At 50.1% G+C, this 16,511-nt stretch overlaps 1 protein-coding gene across 1 annotated transcript in view; it reads left to right on the forward strand.

Annotated features, from left to right (window-relative positions):
• The first annotated feature begins 490 nt into the window (after window positions 1-490).
• ZFR2 (zinc finger RNA binding protein 2) overlaps window positions 491-16,511 on the forward strand; it is a 42,314-nt gene continuing 26,293 nt past the window's right edge. Inside the window, exon 1 of the mRNA XM_079916584.1 lies at window positions 491-561. Within this exon, the coding sequence (XP_079772710.1) occupies window positions 509-561 (53 nt within the window). The 5' untranslated portion in view covers window positions 491-508. The remainder of the gene's footprint in view (window positions 562-16,511) is intronic.

Here is a 16,511-nt window from a genome sequence, read left to right on the forward strand (position 1 = left end):
CAGGACTTGGCCGTATCAGTAGGGCCACATTTACCCAGCCAGAAACGGTCAGCGGGGCAACCAAATCCACCCAAGGGCACAAAAAGGAAAATCACTTCCAGCCTAGAAATCCCCAAGCTGAGAGGTTAAAGGGAAGGAGGGGAATCCGATAAGGGGCGGGGCTTGCGGCGAGGGGCGGGGCTTGAACGGAAACAGAGAGGGCCGGATCTGGGGCTTGGCGGGAAGGAGGGGGTGGAGCCAAAGACCCCGGATACTGGGCGCTCACAGGGAAGGTGGGGGCTCCAAGCAAGGGGCGAGGCTTGCGGCGGGGCGGGCTCGAGGCAAAGACACGCCCCCAGGCGCAGACTAGGAAGCAAGAAGGCGCAAGCTTCGCGTGGGGGGCGGGGCCTGGGGCGCGTGGCGGGGCGCAAGCGGCACGAGGCCTGGGCGCGGGCCGGATGACGTCACGCGCCTGCGGCCCCGCCCCTTCGCGTCTCCGGGTCAGCGGGCGCACTGTGGAGAAGCCAAGATGGCGGCGAGTAATTATTACGGCTTCGCGCAGGGCGCCGGCTCGCAGTACAGGTAATGGCCCCCGCGCCGCCCGCGCTGCCCCGGCCCCGGGGAGGCCGTGGCCCCGAGTTGTAACTGTCGGGGAGAGCAGAGGGGCTCCTGACGTGGTAGAGGGTTCTGGGCTTGTCGCGGGGATGGACCTGAGGGGGCGCCGAGATCTGACGAGGGGTGGGGCAGCCTGGGAGGGTACCTGGCCGGACTGGGGGAGGGGCAAGGGCCGAGGACGGAGGGCGGGGAGGTCAAGCTTCCTGACTTGGGGTGGGGGTGGGGAGAAGACAGAAATCTGGGAGTGCACCTGGCGGGGCAGAGGGTGGAGCAGAGACCTCGGCGAGGGAGAGCGGAGTGGAGGTGGGAGGGAAGACAGCCCTGGAGGGGTTCCTGGCCAGGCAGGGGGATGTGGGGTTTGGAGGTAAGAACCCTGATGGGGGGAGGGGGTGTTAGAGAACACGGAGACCTGGGAGGGTGACGGGGGGAGAGGCAGAGGCATGGGGGAGGGGGATAGAGGCCTGACTGGAGGGGCGGGCAGAGACTTGATGGCATAGCGGTCTTGACCTGAGCGAAGTCCTGAGACCCTATAGGAGAGTGGGCACCTGGGGCTTCCTGGGAAGGGAGAACAGTAAGGAAGGGTAGAGGGACCTGGAAACTCAGTGGAGGAGGCGACTGGATGTTTAAGATCTACTGGCAGACAGGGGCCGGGGGAAGAGTCAGGGATGGGGGTGGACAGGGATGGGAAGCAGCCTGGGGAAGGAGGGCTCTGTGGGTAGAGACACATGGGGTGTGTCTGTACCCCAAATGTACACACGCACATCATTCTCCAGGGCTTCTCCTTGGAGCCTGTCTGCGGTCTCAGTCCTTTAACCTGGCACACCAGACCAGGTCCCAGGCGGGGATGCAGGCAGAGCGGGCATCCCTGGGGGAAAGTGCTCCCCTACCCACCTTCCTTTGTTGCCCTGGTGTCACTTGCCAACTGGTAGCCTGGCAGAACCTCCTCCTGGGCCAGTTTCTCACAGACTGGATTCAAACTGCCCCTTAGATAACTGAGCGACAGGTGCCTGCTGCACCACGGGCCTGTTAGGATTGTTTCATGCTCTCATTCAGCACGTTGAAAATAGGTAAGACTAGTGGAAAGTTAGTGTCCACCCCTCCCTCAACCCAGTTGTTGTGGTGCTGCTGTGTTCTTTCCTGTGGAATCAGGAGGAGTTCGGTCAGGCCTTGGAACCAGGGGTTGTGGAATTTGAGAGAGCTCTTCCTGCTTTCTGTATCCAGAGTGGTCTGAAAGGTGTAGTGTTGGCTGGTCAGGGAAAGAATGGCTACAGAGTGTTACATTTTTATGTTATCCTTCCCTGTTTCCGTCATCCTTGGTGGTAGAGCATTCTTATTGCCAGTGCTTAGTTACAGCAGCAGGACTAGGCTAGGCTGTCAGGGACCACACCCTTTTGGAAATGTTCTGCCCCTCTGCCTGCTTGCTGCCAATGCTTTCTTTCCTTTCTCTCTCCTTTCTCTTTCTCTTTTTTTCTCTCTTTCTCCGGTGCATTATTTAGTGAGATGTGGAGAATCACTTGAATGTTAGGTTTTCTATTAAGATTACCTTCCAGAGGAGAAGTTTGAGCACTTAACTCGTAAAACAGGTAATTGCGGGCCTTCAGCAGATGTTTTTGTCATTTACCTGAATTAAGGTATTTAAACACTTTGGCACAGCTCTTGTCTGGATTCTGATGACTTAGGTGATACAGTAAACAGACATGTGACTAAGGATGTTAAACTACCACGAACTGAATGTCAAATTAGTCAGTGTCTTTAGAATTGTCCCCAAGGGTGTGTGTTATTCCTTGAGAAAAGAGTAGATTTAACTAAATCAAAAACATAGGAATCGGGCTTCCCTGGTGGCGCAGTGGTTGAGAGTCCGTCTGCCGATGCAGGGGACACGGGTTCGTGCCCCGGTCCGAGAGGATCCCACATGCCGCGGAGCGGCTGGGCCCGTGAGCCATGGCCGCTGAGCCTGCGCGTCCGGAGCCTGTGCTCCGCAACGGGAGAGGCCACAGCAGTGAGAGGCCCGCGTACCGCAAAAACAAAAACAAAAAAAACCCCATAGGAATCATAGCAAAATCAATTTTAGTCTCAGAAAACCTTGAAACAAGATAATCTGCATTGTCTGAATAGTTTTAAGTTAACTAGACATTCTCTTTTGGGGGAAACAACTTTTGCTTGAAACCTTCAGCTGCTTTTAAAGTATATATTTCTTACATAATGTGCCATGGAAAAACTGATGAGGTAACAGATTTTGTGAGTACCAACTTTATGGACAAATACTGGACAATAGTATTTACAAAGCCCATTTCATGGATTGCCAAAGCAAAGACGACAGTTTATTTCTTAGAGGAATTTTGCATAGGTTTTTTTGGCTTTTAAAATTGGTAACCATAGCCCTGGATAGTAATATTCCTTACATTGTCATCCATAAATAGGGTTGGAATTGGAACTGTTCTTAAATTGTTGTTCAGTAAGAATCGGATACACACTTACTCATGAAGTTATAAGAAAAGTTTGTAATTACTTGTAAATAATGATGATTTTCATTTATTTTACTTTAGGTGGTCTTTTAAATCTCATAAAGCTTTTTTAGACTTAGAGTTAGTGCTGCACGTGTTCAGAATTAAGGATTAATCCCATGTGGAAAATTGAGTCTGACAGTGTGTTTAATTAGCACTGAATGCAGTTTTCAGGTGTGAGGCTGAGAGCTGCTCAAGAAATCCAGCAGAGTTCTGTGTGAGTTAAGTCGAGTTGGTAATGAAAGCATTGAGAGCTCAGAGCTGTACGGTGGATGTCCCCAGGGGTGGAATGTGACAGGCGGGCCAGATCTACTGTAATATTTCCCTTTTCTAGCAGTTCTGTCAAAATACCACCCATCTAGTGTAGCTGGCTACCTCTACCTTTGCATCCTTGTTAAACCTAAATAAGACAGCTACTGGGTTTTGGTGTAATACTTGATTTCCCATCAGGAGAAGTTCTATTTTAATAAGCTTTTGGCATAAATGTTAATAGCCGAATTCCTTCATCTGGAGAATATCAGGAAGTTGGAAGCCTGATTGGAACCCCATCGAACTCTGTTAGTGGTGGATGACAATATGAAGCGCTGGTTACTGATTCTCTGTATTGAATAAGTCCCAAGCACTTGATATCTCGTCCAGTCCTCACAGTAATCCCGTGAGCTAGGTATTAATGATACCCATTTTGCTGATAAGGAAACGAAGCTCAGGGTGCAGTAACTGGTGTAGGATCCCCAGGGTGGTGAGTGGTGGTGTCTGGCTAGGAATGAGGGCTGCCTGGCTCCCAGGCTGTGCCTTTGCCCCATGGTAGGGCATGCCCGAGCTTGGGGAGGTGCTCGTGGTGGCAGACCTAGCCTGATGCAGCCGCTCAGCAGTGGGGCCTGCTGGCGGAGACTGGGTTCCGCCATTCTTTACGCTGTCACCTGGATCCTGCCCCTTTCGTTTGGGTCCTAGTCAGATTGTGGTTTAGGGCCGCATTCTTCAGACCTTGCAAAATTACTTGCTCTGGAGTGGGGAGGCCGAGGAAGTATCTGGTCCAGTGTCATGGGGATGGTAATGATAACCCAACCCATGTCTCTCAATAATCTCTTCCAGAGGCAACAGATAGCTTGGGAAAGGCAACAGAGCCCACGTCAGCCATGGGGGGCAGCATAGGCAGCCCCAGTGCTGCCAGATGAAAAATCACCCATTAACACCACCCAGGTTGGAGACCGCTGCCCTGTCAGGTACGGCTACGACCAGATTCAGATGGTCCTGGTCATACCCAGGCCAGCCTCTGTTGCCTGCACCCCATCTCTGACCCCCTGGTCTCCAGGCCCTTCCAGAGTGAACGTTACCCTCCAAGGCCTGTCTGTCCCCTGAGCTTAGGTCCCAGAAACACAAGCTGCCAGAGAGAATCTGGTGTCATTGCCTCAGGGACTGGGTGCACCTGCCACCACACCCAAAAGCAGGAGAGTGGGGCTCGTGGGAACCTGTAGTTGAGTTTGAAGCAGTCCTGACAATGATTGCACCTCGGCAGCACTTCCCGCGTACTCCCCGTTGGGATTGACTGGAGGTGGACCCTGGGAAAGCAAGGCACAGGAGTTCTCCTTTTACAGTGTGCCTGCTGTTGTTTTCTTAAAGACCCATCTCAGGAAGGCTCTCAACTGCAGGCGAGACCTGATTTCAGCATATTTTAAGGAAAACCTTTCAAATGACAGAACTATACTATCTGTGTTCCAACCACACGTACATTAGGTACATTTAAAATTTTTGAAGTATGGATTTTGAATTTTCATTTTATCCATTTTAGAGCTAAAAGTCAACTCACCAACATCAGAGCATAAGTTAATTCCTAATAGAGATTTTTTTCCTCAACATATTCTGTTTCTGAATTTTTAAAAGTTTTACTTTATATTTTGTCTTTTGTCTGGATCTACCAATGTGTGTATTTAGAATGATCAGAACAAATACATCAAATTTAAAAGCATTTTCAAATGATCCTTTAAAATTCTTTTTTCATGTGAGTGTAATTGGTGTTCTCTTATGTGGTTTTGGAGGTAAGGAGACAAAGACCATTGATCTGGATGAATAACTGAGCAGTCCTAAAAAGTAAGGGAAACGTGTAGAAAGGGTATTTATAAACCTTGTATTCATTCCTTATTTTATAGTCTATATTTTATATTCATTATTTTATATTCATTCTTTATTAGTAGATCAAAAGTTTGTGAACCTTCAGATCAGGAATTGCAGATGGTCTTGTAAGGAGCAGACACATACATGTGTGAATACCGTCTAAGATAGAGGATAGAGGGTCTGTCAGGGGAGGATCAAAACAGCCTGCGCACCCCACCCTCCCACCTGTCATTGACACGTGGCACTGAACCCAGAGTGGCAAGTCTTCCCAGTTTCCCAGAGAACCCACAATTCCCTGTCCTACATGAAATCCCCCAAATTTTAAATGCCAGAACCAAAGTCAGACTGTGAGCCAAATGACACCTGTTTCCACTTTATGACCTTGCTTTCTGTTCTTAAAAGTTTAATCACAGAAGGATAATGTAGAAGACATTATAGATACATTTGATAATTAAAAGGAATAGTATGTATTCCAGCTAGAAGGAGGAGCCCTCCTTTTTGACTGGTTTTAGTCGATTAAGAAGGTCGTGGGGTTTTGCGTGTATGTTAAGAAGATAATACCAGTTTTTGTCTTCATCACGGCTCTGAGCTGCTCAGATAGCTTATTCATCTAAGGTGAGAAATGCTGTCTAATTCAAAACAAAATTAGGAAGCTTTGACAAAACGCAGGGATTTTTTGCTTGTTTCTTTTGTTTTTTGGTATGTCTGTGACACCTTAAATCTGAAGTGTGCTCTTTACTCATAGGGTATTCTAGAATCTTGGTAGGAAAAGCTTTTGGTACCACCCAAGGTCTAACTGGTGGGTAATTGTTCCCTTGTTCTGTCCCTTGTACTGTGGTATCCGCACACCAGCTGGGAACTGACATTCTCTGCCTGTCCTTTTCTCTTATACTTGCGTTAGAGGGTACTTCTAAGCTTGCCAGACTTTTCTAGCTGAAACTTCATTTGTAAATATTTGGGGGAACGGGACTTTTTTTTTTTGGTACATATTGTGCTTTGGGCAGGTTTTCTTTCCCCCCAGAGGTAAGTTGCATTTGCAGCACATCACTGTCCGCTTGCATATTTAAATTAACTGTTGACTAAGAATTGAGAATTACTTCACTTTGGTTCTGTAGCACTTTGTAGTTTGGAAACTCACTTTTGTTGACTGAGGTTAACTCCTTGAGAGTTTTGCTCTCTGGGAACAGAAAGAACTATAATGTCTAAGACTCTTGGAATGAATGTTTTTAAAATAGATTTTTTTAATTTATTTATTGGCTGCGTTGTGTCTTCCATGGCTGTACGCGGGCTTTCTCTAGTTGCCGAGGGCTTCTCATTGCGGTGGCTTCTCTTGTTGCAGAGCACAGGCTCCAGGCACGCAGGCTTCAGTAGTTGTGTCACACGGGCTCAGTAGTTGTGGCGCACGGGCTTAATTGCTCCGCGGCATGTGGGATCTTCCCAGACCAGGGCTGGAACCCATGTCCCCTGCGTTAGCAGGCGGATGCTTAACCACTGCGCCACCAGGGAAGCCCGGAATGAATGTTTTTTAAAAAGCCAGTGGCTTCTTTTAAATTTTGAATGTCATTGCTTGAATCAGGGTTGGTGGTTCGACGTCTGTTGTACTTGCTTATGAGAAACTCACACTGGCTGTCTAGTCCCACCTCCCTCTGTTGACACGAGAGGCCCATGTGCTAGACCAGCATAGATGTTGCTGTGGAGGTTTTTCTGCCCCTTAAAGCAGCAGGAGAGGGCTGGAACCACGGATGAGCCCTCTCTGTGCCCAGAACAGCATTTCACCTATTTGGTTCATGGCAGCAAAAAGGCACGGCCGTATTGATCCTGGTTGGGCGTCCTCTCACTTGCACTGCTCCTGGGGAGGGCGAGTGTACATAATGCTTTCTCTTTAGCTTAACCAGCATGTATCAACAAGATGGCATTCTTAAGCATCTGACCAGCGGGGCTAACTATGCAGCCACCTTCCATGTGAGCACCACGTTCCTTTTCAGAAGGACAGAAGAGAATTCTGGGAGTGCCACTGCCAAACAGAACATGGCTCACCCTCAACGCTCAGGAAACTCCCGTCACGAGTCTCTGGAATCCCTGCCTCGGGAACACCAAGCAGCCCAGTGGCTCTGTCTTGAGGAGCTAGGCTGGCCCTGACTGGGAGCTGGAGACTCCTGACTACATTTTAAAGAAGGCTGCGGATGGGCGTAAGGGAATGAAATTCTCCATCATCTTCCCAAGAGCCCAAGGATTTAGTTCACCAGATCCCTTTCCAGGATGTCTTCCGGGAGTACCTGGGTCTGAAATGGATATTTAACATGGAGAGTGCATATAAGGCTTTTGTGGAAAAAAAAAACTTCTGTTAGAAAAATCAGAATTGTTATGGGAATGAATGTATGGTATGCTGTATGTTTTGAATATAAAACCCTTGTGGGGGGCTTCCCTGGTGGCTCAGTGGTTGAGAGTCCTCCTGCCGATGCAGGGGACACGGGTTTGTGCCCCGGTCCGGGAAGATCCCACGTGCCGTGGAGCGGCTGGGCCCGTGAGCCATAGCCGCTGAGCCTGCGCGTCCGGAGCCTGTGCTCCGCAACGGGAGAGGCCACAACAGTGAGAGGCCCGTGTACCGCAAAAAATAAAAATAAAATAATAAAACCCTTGTGCGGCTTCCCTGGTGGCGCAGTGGTTGAGAGTCCGCCTGCCGATGCAGGGGACACGGGTTCGTGCCCCGGTCCGGGAAGATCCCACATGCCGCGGAGCGGCTGGGCCCGTGAGCCATGGCCGCTGAGCCTGCGCGTCCGGAGCCTGTGCTCCGCCAACGGGAGAGGCCACAATAGTGAGAGGCCCGCGTACCGCAAAAAAAAAAAAAAAAACCCTTGTGAACTGAAGTGCCAAATGAAGTCATCTCTCTGGGTGTATATGTATGCATGTACCCACAAAATAACAAATGTGATCTTACTGCCAATAAAACGGGTTTGAAAATATCCTCCCTGATGAATGTCTTGAGTGCGCATGTTAGCCTTGGGTATCGCCCTTCACAGTGCACCGTCTAAGCTCCGAATGTTCCTCAACCCTGTGAGTAGTCACAGACGCACCTGGGAAACTGAGCTAGGTCAGGATGCCAGAGCCGAGGTTTTCTCCCCATAGCACTGCAAAGTAGGTGATCGTTGAGGTTGCGATTTCCAAGTGCTAGGCACTCAGGTTTAACCCCTCCTTCTGGTTTAGTTTCTGCCATTGGGGTGGGGGTGGGGGTCCTTAGGAGGAGGGTTGATAGATAAGTGGGTGAAGAGCTATGCCCTGGAAGGAAGAGTCCATGATTTAAAAAGAAAGCACTATGTAAGGTTTCTCAGCACTGTGATTCCACAAAAATCTTTCTTGCGCTTGATTTTTTTTTCTCATACTCTATATGTTTTGATTGTGTTTGTGTGCTCACTGAATGATTCTTTGAAAGCAGTCTGCAACAGAGATCATTGTTACAGCAAACCCAGAGTCACTTGTCTTTCCTCCTGACCATCCCTGTGACATTCCATCACCTGCCTGTAGATTCCTCAGATGCGCCCTTCTGAAGTGAGGTCTACACTCAAGGTGCAATGTGTCCTTACGATTGGCCTTTTAGGAGCAAGCAGAGCGTGTACCAGAGAGTTTCCTGGGTCGGGGAATGTGGCCTCCCCAGACGAGTCCCTTCCATCTCCGGGCCTCCGTGTCCCCATCAGTTAGGTGACTCACTGAACAAGCTCATATCCATGGGTCTTGCCAGCCTTGCATTCTCAAATCTTATCTAGACCATGCACCCAAAGAAGCCTGACTCTCCAAAACAAAATTCAGACCAAAAATCCTGCGACCCAAAGACAAGGATGGCAGCCAGGACTTGTGAGTCTGCGTCACACAGATGTGCTTCAGTCCCACTCTTCCTGAGCCAACAGGTGCCGGTGCTTTCTCCCCAGCTTCCCGCCTCAGCTCTTCTCCCTGCCAGGCAGGCGACACTCACTGGGCCCTTGTTGTCATGGGGACAGCGGCCCTGGGCCTTGTGGTGCAGCGGCACCCTCTCCCTGTGGGCAGCACGTGACTTCAGACAGCAGCAGCACAAGCTTAGGCCCCTTGCTTGAGGGGAGGCTTCACCGAGAGTAAATGTGTGACTCTGTTCTTCAACAACTACTCCCAACTCCTTGCTCTTGGTTGGGGCTGAGAACTGGTAGCCTGCAGACCATGTTTGATTATCACACCAGCTCTCTTCGGCCCGTGCAGTGGGTTTTTTACTTGCTATATTTGAGTTAGGTGCCAGTATTTTAAAATTGGGAGACTTTCCAAAGATTTCTGGTATCGTTTAAAATGGGAAGATCTGGCCACTCTGGGCTGCGTTGTGAGCTCCTGTGCGAGGCACTGTAGCACATGAGTCCTTGTTTGTCACGACATCCCGAGAGGTAGGTGTTCCCATTTTACAGGTGAGTAAACTGAGACGAGGAAAGAAGAAGTGACTCGCTCAAGGCCCCGCGGTGAGCCAGAGCCAAGATTGGGAGCCAGGTGGTGTGGCTCCTGTTCCCATGCCAGCTGCTGGACTGTGGCTCTCCTCCCAGTTCCTAAGCTTGAAACCCCTGTGAGCTCTTCCTTGATCTTGATCTTGGTCCTTGGTCCTCATGCAGAACCCTCGCGTCCTCAACCTCTTCTCTTAACCTTGCTCTAAGGGAGTGTCTCATTTGTGCCTGCAGGATTTTCATGCATGGAGGTGACTGACGACAGGGGCCGTCTTGCCATTGAATGAGGATTTATTACATTTTCCGAGAGAAGGGAACACGCCACGCCACACAGGGGCACGTAAACTTTGCTGTAGTCTCAGCAAATGCTTTTTGCTCTCCCATTCAAGGAGAGATTCTTAAGCTGGGGCCTGTGAGGCCCCAGGTGATTACCGGCAAAGCCGTGCCATTTCCGGGGAGTCACAGAGGGCCGGAAGTCACAGCTTTCATCTCATTCGTAAAAGGACCCAGAAAAAGGCTATTAGAAATTGACCTCTTACCAAAGGGAGCCGGAGAAGAGGTGTGGGGACTCTCCCTTCAGACTTGGGGCAGGGAGCCTGGGCGGGAGTGACAGCCTCTGCTGCTGACTCACCTTCCTGCCCCCTACCTTTAAATGTTAGGCTCTAATCCCTGATCCCCAACCCTGGGCACCCAGACCTTGCAGGTCTGAGTTTCTCAGATTGTTCTCTGTGAGGCCGTCCTGGGCGCTATGGGGTGTGGAGCAGCATCCCTGGCCCCCACCTACTCGATGCCAGGAGCCCCCCAAAGTGACAACCACAGATGTCCTCAATATCACCCCCTTTCCCCTGGGGGCAGGATCACCCCAGGTGAGAACCCCTGCTCTAGATTACCTAGGCTTTGACAACCATATGGGCCATGCCTGAGGAGTCGCTCCCATGAGCTATTTTTTGGCTAGCTCAGCTCCTAAAACCTCAATGTGGTAGATTGTTTGCCAAAACACCCCTGTCCTTTATGTTGTTCCTTCTTATATCCACGCCCTTTCCACTGTGACCATGCAGCTCTTCCCATCTAGAAATTATCAATACATCCATTTCCCTGGCCCTCGAGCCTGGGCTTCCTTGTGCTCCTCCTTGGCCCGTAGATTGCAGCGGAAGAGATACTGCCATAGACTGAAGGTTTATACACCCCCCACCCCCCATTCGTATGTTGAAACCTAACCCCCAAGTTGATGGCATTAGGAGGTGGGGCCTTTTGGAGGTGATTAGTTCATGAGGGTGGGTCCCTCGTGAATGGGATTAGTACCCTTTGAAAGGGACCTCAGAGAGCTCCCTTACCCCTTGTGCCATTTGAGGACACAGCGAGAAGATGGCTATCTATGAACCGGGACACAGGCTCTCACCAGATACTGGTCTGCTGGTTCCTTCATCTTGGACTTCCCAGTCTCCAGAACTGAGAAATTTCTGTTGTTTATAAGCCACCCAATCTATGGTATTCTGGTGTAACATCTGTTCGAGCTGCCAATCCTGTTCATGCCTGTTCTAAGCGTAGACCTCCAGAGCCTTTGCACACGTCCTCTCCATCTTGGGGGACCCTGCCACATGAAGGGCCCCCAGCTGGACCACTGGAGGAGAAGATACTACACAGAGGAGGGCTTCAGTGCCCGTTGGACAGCAGCTGCCCTCCAGAAGTGGAGCAGCCTGCTGCTGACCTCAGATGCAGCCCAGCCCAGCCTACAGAGTTAGGAACAAAATAAACCATGGCTGTTTTAAGCTGGGGATCAGCAAGCCTTTTCCTAAAAGGTCAGAGAGCAAATACTTTCCATTCCAGGGGTGTCTTAGTTCAGGCTGCTGTGAGAAAGTACCACAGACTGGGTGGCTTGTAAGCAACAGGAGTTTATTCCTCTGGAGGTCTGCGATCAGGGTGCAGGCAGGGTTGGGTTCTGGTGAGAACCCTCTTTGGGTTGCAAATGCTGACTTCTCACTGTGTCCTCACCTGGAGGAGAGCGGAGTGGGGAGGCAAGCTCTCCTGTGACTTTTATAAGGGTACTCATCCCATCACGGGGGGCCCCACCCTCATGACCTCATCTAATCCTAGTTACCTCCCAAAGGCCCCACCTCCTAACACCATCACATTGAGGGGTAGGGGTTCAACATAACAATTTTGGGGAGACAAACATTCAGTCCACAACAGCGGGCTACACTGGGTCTGTTGCAGCTACAGAGCTCGGCCACTATAGGGCAAAAGCGGCTGAAAGCAATACATAAACAGGTGGGCATGGCTATGTGCCATCAAAACTTTATATTTTGACACTGAAATGTGAGTTTTGTATAATTTTCACGTGTCATGAAATAGTACTCTCTTAACTTTCTCCAACCACTTAAAAATGCAAAATTCATTTTTTGCTCATGGGCTGTGCAAAAAACAGGCAGTGGGCAGATGTGGCCATACTTGGCCTAGCCTTCTTTTAAATCCCTTCCATTTCTCCCTTTATCCCTTCCGTCTGGGCTCCACTGTGCTGAGCCCTCTCCTGAGAAGGGCACGAGTCCCATGGCACGTGCACCCTCCCCAGCTTGAGGGCATCCATGCTCCACTTCCGCAGAGCTTGCTTAGCTAAATAAAAGCCAGGCAACACGTCATCCTCCCGGACCACAAACAGCTTTGTGCTGCCCTGAGCAGTTACTCAGGTGGGCCTACTGTTCCCTTTGGGGTCACAGCTACCACTTTGACCATAGTCATGAAACGTTTACTTGACTGCTTTGCAAGCCCCGTTTTGGGTGTCTGCAAAGCCCTCGACCACCGGGAGCTGACCTGGCTGAAATTTGCATAGGTGACCTGAAGTGGCCTCTGTGTGTCTCCTATCAGCTTTGCCCTCAGCTTCTCCCCTCTACAGCCATCACCACCTGTCTAGTCTGCTCGAGCTGCCATAACAAAACACCACAGACTGAGTGGCCTGAACAATGCATGTATTCGTCACAGTCTGGAAGCAGGTTCAAGATCCAGGTGCTGGCAGGGTTAGTTTCTCCTGAGGCCTCTCTCCTTGGCCTGCAGATGGCTGCCTTCTTCCTGTGTCCCTGTGTGGTCTTCCCTCTGTGCGGGCATCCCTGGTGTCTCTTCTCATAAGGATACGAGTCCTATAGGATTAGGACCCCACCCTTATGGCCTCATTTAATTCTTTAAAGGCTCTATCTCCAAACACAGTCTTATTGGGGTTAGGGCTTCATGTGAATTTGAGGGGGGGCGGGTACAACTCAGTCCACAGCACCACCGTAGCATCCTAAAACAGGACAGATCTTGTCCTGAGATACTGTGGTGACTCCGGATTGCTTACTGGATAAAACTCGGATTCTGCCTGGCATCCCAGAGTCCCGAGCCCACCATCCAGCCTCCTGTCACCCACCCCTCCTCTGTCCCTCAGCACACAGGGCCATTCCCCTGTCAGCCCCTGTGCTCTTCTCCCTTTCCCACGTGTGTGCCAGGCCCTTCTCTCAGCCCAGGGGGCTGCATCTGAGCCCTCTCTGGAATCCCAGTATTCTTCATAGGTGAGGCCTTTTCAGGCTCTGGGTTGGAGGGGGAGGCTCCTGCTGCCTGCTGGGCTGTCAGCACATCCATACTTCTAACAGACGGTGTGTCTCTATCTCCCCCGCCCCTCCCCGAGCGTCTCAGCTGTTTGCACAGGAGAGGTGCTTCATCCTGTCATCTGAGTAGAAGGGGGCAGGGGTGACCTCCGGTGAGATCAAGGGCGTTTCAGCATCCCACACTCAAATCTGATATCTACCCTGACCCTGTACGCTTCACAGCCAATCAGTCTGCTCACAGCTGTGACGTTTGCAGGCCCTCGTAATAAAACTGACGGGAGTCACCCTGCAGGGCACGGGAACACCTGAGATCTCCCACCACTGAGTTACATCAAGATCAAACGGCTTGGACGCCCAGCCATCTGTGAGCAGACTCTCCTTTTGTCCTTGACTTTGGTCTAGCTCAGTGGTCTTCAAACCTCAGGGTGCATAAGCATCACTACTCAGGGTCGTATACAACCAAAACATGTCCTGAATTCTTAGTTTACGCCCGCAAACGTGCTGTCTCGAGCCTGATCCCGAGTCACAGGGTAGCCCGCAGTGTCCTGGTGATCCTTCTGGAGTAGGGTCTGGACCAGCTGTAAACCAACACATGACGTTGCCCATCTGCAGCTGGGGACTCAGAGCTGGTGCCCTGGGATTGGGCTTGTCCTAGGCCAGTGGTTCTCACCCGGACAGTGTCTGGGGAAATCTGTGGTTGTTTGAACTGGGGACACCTCTGGCATTGGGCGGGTGGAGGCCACGGATGCTGTTCCACAGCCCAAAGTGCCCAGGATGGTCCCCTACAGAGAGTGATCGGGCTGCAATGTCAGCATTGCCAGGATCGAGAAACCCTGCCCTAGACAGAACAGGCTGTTTGATCTCCTGGCCTGGAACAAGGTCAACAACTGCCCGCCTCACTGGTTCCCTAGGTGGGCCCCCCACCAGATGGAGACACAGCTTTTGACCTGAGCTGGGTCACTGCGGGAGCAGGTGAAGAAAGCCCCAAGCTTGTCTCTACTCCCTCAGGCCCTCAGCTAAAGGACAAGACTTGCCCTCCACCGCAGGAGACACTTTGCCTCAGCACCCTCAGTTGGCACCACTTGGTGCGCTGGGTCTTCAGGACTGGGGGCAGAGACCCTTCTGGAGGTGGAGGCCATTGGCACGCTGGGAAGCCAGGCAAGAAGGAAAGCATCACTGCAGTGCTGATGGCCTCTTACCTAGCAGAGGCAGCAGGGCTCAGTCCAGAGAGTTCCAGGTCTGCGCTCACACTTGGACTCCAGCACTCCCGCCCTTGCAGCTTGGGCAGCTCAGACCCCTTTGTCGAGCCTTCTGAGTGGCTTCAACGGCATGGCTTTTTATCGTCCTCCCAAAGCCCATCCTATCCGTTTTCCTTGCCAGTTTGGGTTGGTCCACACCTCTCCCATGTGACTCAGGAGAAGGTGGCCCCAGCTCCAGGTTAAATCCTTATGGATCTGAGGCAGCCATCCTCACCCCATTCTCCTCAGCTGTGCCCTGTTTGGAGCAGGTCGTGTGGGACCCAGGCTGGACAAGAAGCCATGAGGGGAAGCTGGCACAAGAAAGCATATACAGAACATATGTAGAACATGTGTAACAGTAGAAAATGGGGAGTAGCATGTGGTGGTTTAAAAATATTGCCATAAATTCTCATATTCAGTATTCATTAAGAGAATTCATATTCCATATTCCCATAAATAAATTCACTCCTCCCTTCAAAAGATGGTGCTTAATCCTCTCCCCTTGAGGGTGGGGTGTATTTAGTGGTTCACTTCTAAGGCAGAATGTGGCAGAAGTTATGCCATGTGATGTCTGAGGCTCATAACAAGGATAGCTTCCACCTGGTCCTTCCCCTCTCTCTCTCTCTCTGGCATCTCTCATTCTGGGGGAAGCTGGTCGCCATGTTGTAAGAACACTCAAGCAGCATTGGGAAAGCACCAACCATGTTAAGGAGCCATCCTGGAAGCAGATCTCACTACCCCCACTACGCCAGTCGAGCCTTCAGATGATGCTGTCCTAGCCAACTACTTCTTCTTCTTTTTTTTTTTTTTTTGGCCGTGCCGTGCAGCATGGGGAACCTTAGTTCCCTGACCAGGGACTGAATTCGTGCCCTGCATTGGGGGCGTGGAGTCTTAACCACTGGACTGCCAGGGAATTCCCCTAGTCGACTTCTTATTGGCAACGTCTTAAAGACTCTGAGTCAGAGCCCATCCACGCCACTCTCAAATTCTGACCGACAGAATCTGTGAAGATGGTAAATATTTATTATTGTTTGCAGCCACATCGTTGGGGGTAATTTTTTAAATTGAAGTATAATCACTTACAACATTCTGTTAATTTCAGGTATGTAACATAGTGATTTGATATTTTTATACATTACAAAATGATCACCATGATAAGTCCAGTTATCATCTGCTACCATGCAAATTTATTGCAATATTATTGACTATATTCCCCGTGCTGTATATTACATTCCTCAGACTTACTTACTTAAGGACTGGAAGTTTGTACCTCTTAATCTCCCTCACCTATTTAACTCATCCTCCCAACCCCCTCCCTTCTGGCTACCACCAGTTTATTCTCTGTATCTATGAGTCTGTTTCTGTTTTGTTATGTTTACTCATTTGTTTTATTTTTTAGATTCTTCACATAAGTGGGATCATGTGGTATTTGTCTTTCTCTGTCTGACGTATTTCACTCGGCATAATACCCTGTAGGTCTATCCATGTCACAAATGGCAAGATATCATTCTTTTTTTTTTACGACTGAGTAATATTCTATCGTGCACGAGTACACGTGCATGCACACATGTGTGTGTGTGTGTGTGTGTGTGTGTACCTAAGTATCCGTCGTTAGACAAATGGATAAAGATATATATCTCCTTTATCCATCTTCTTTATCCATTCATCTATCAATGGACACTAAGGTTGATTCCATATCTTGGCTTTTGTAAATAATGCTGCAGTGAACATAGGGGTGCATAATCTTTTTGAATTAGTGTTTTTGTTTTCTTCAGAAAAATCCCCAGAAGTGGAATTGCTGGATCATATGCTAGTTCTATTTTTAATTTTTTGAGGAAGCTTCATATTGTTTTCCATAGTGGCTGTACCAATTGACATTTATTGGACCCCCTGCTGTGCGGCTCAGTTCCTAACAGCCCGCAGACCAGTACTGGGCTGTGGCCCGGGGGTTGGGGACCCCTGCCCTACAGGGTTTGCGGGAACTTCCTTCTTTTAAAAATTGAAGTAGAGTTGATACACAATATTGTATTAGTTTCA

This window comes from Stenella coeruleoalba (genome assembly GCF_951394435.1).
Source record: "Stenella coeruleoalba genome assembly, chromosome: 3".
In the NCBI taxonomy this organism is placed as follows: domain Eukaryota; kingdom Metazoa; phylum Chordata; class Mammalia; order Artiodactyla; family Delphinidae; genus Stenella; species Stenella coeruleoalba.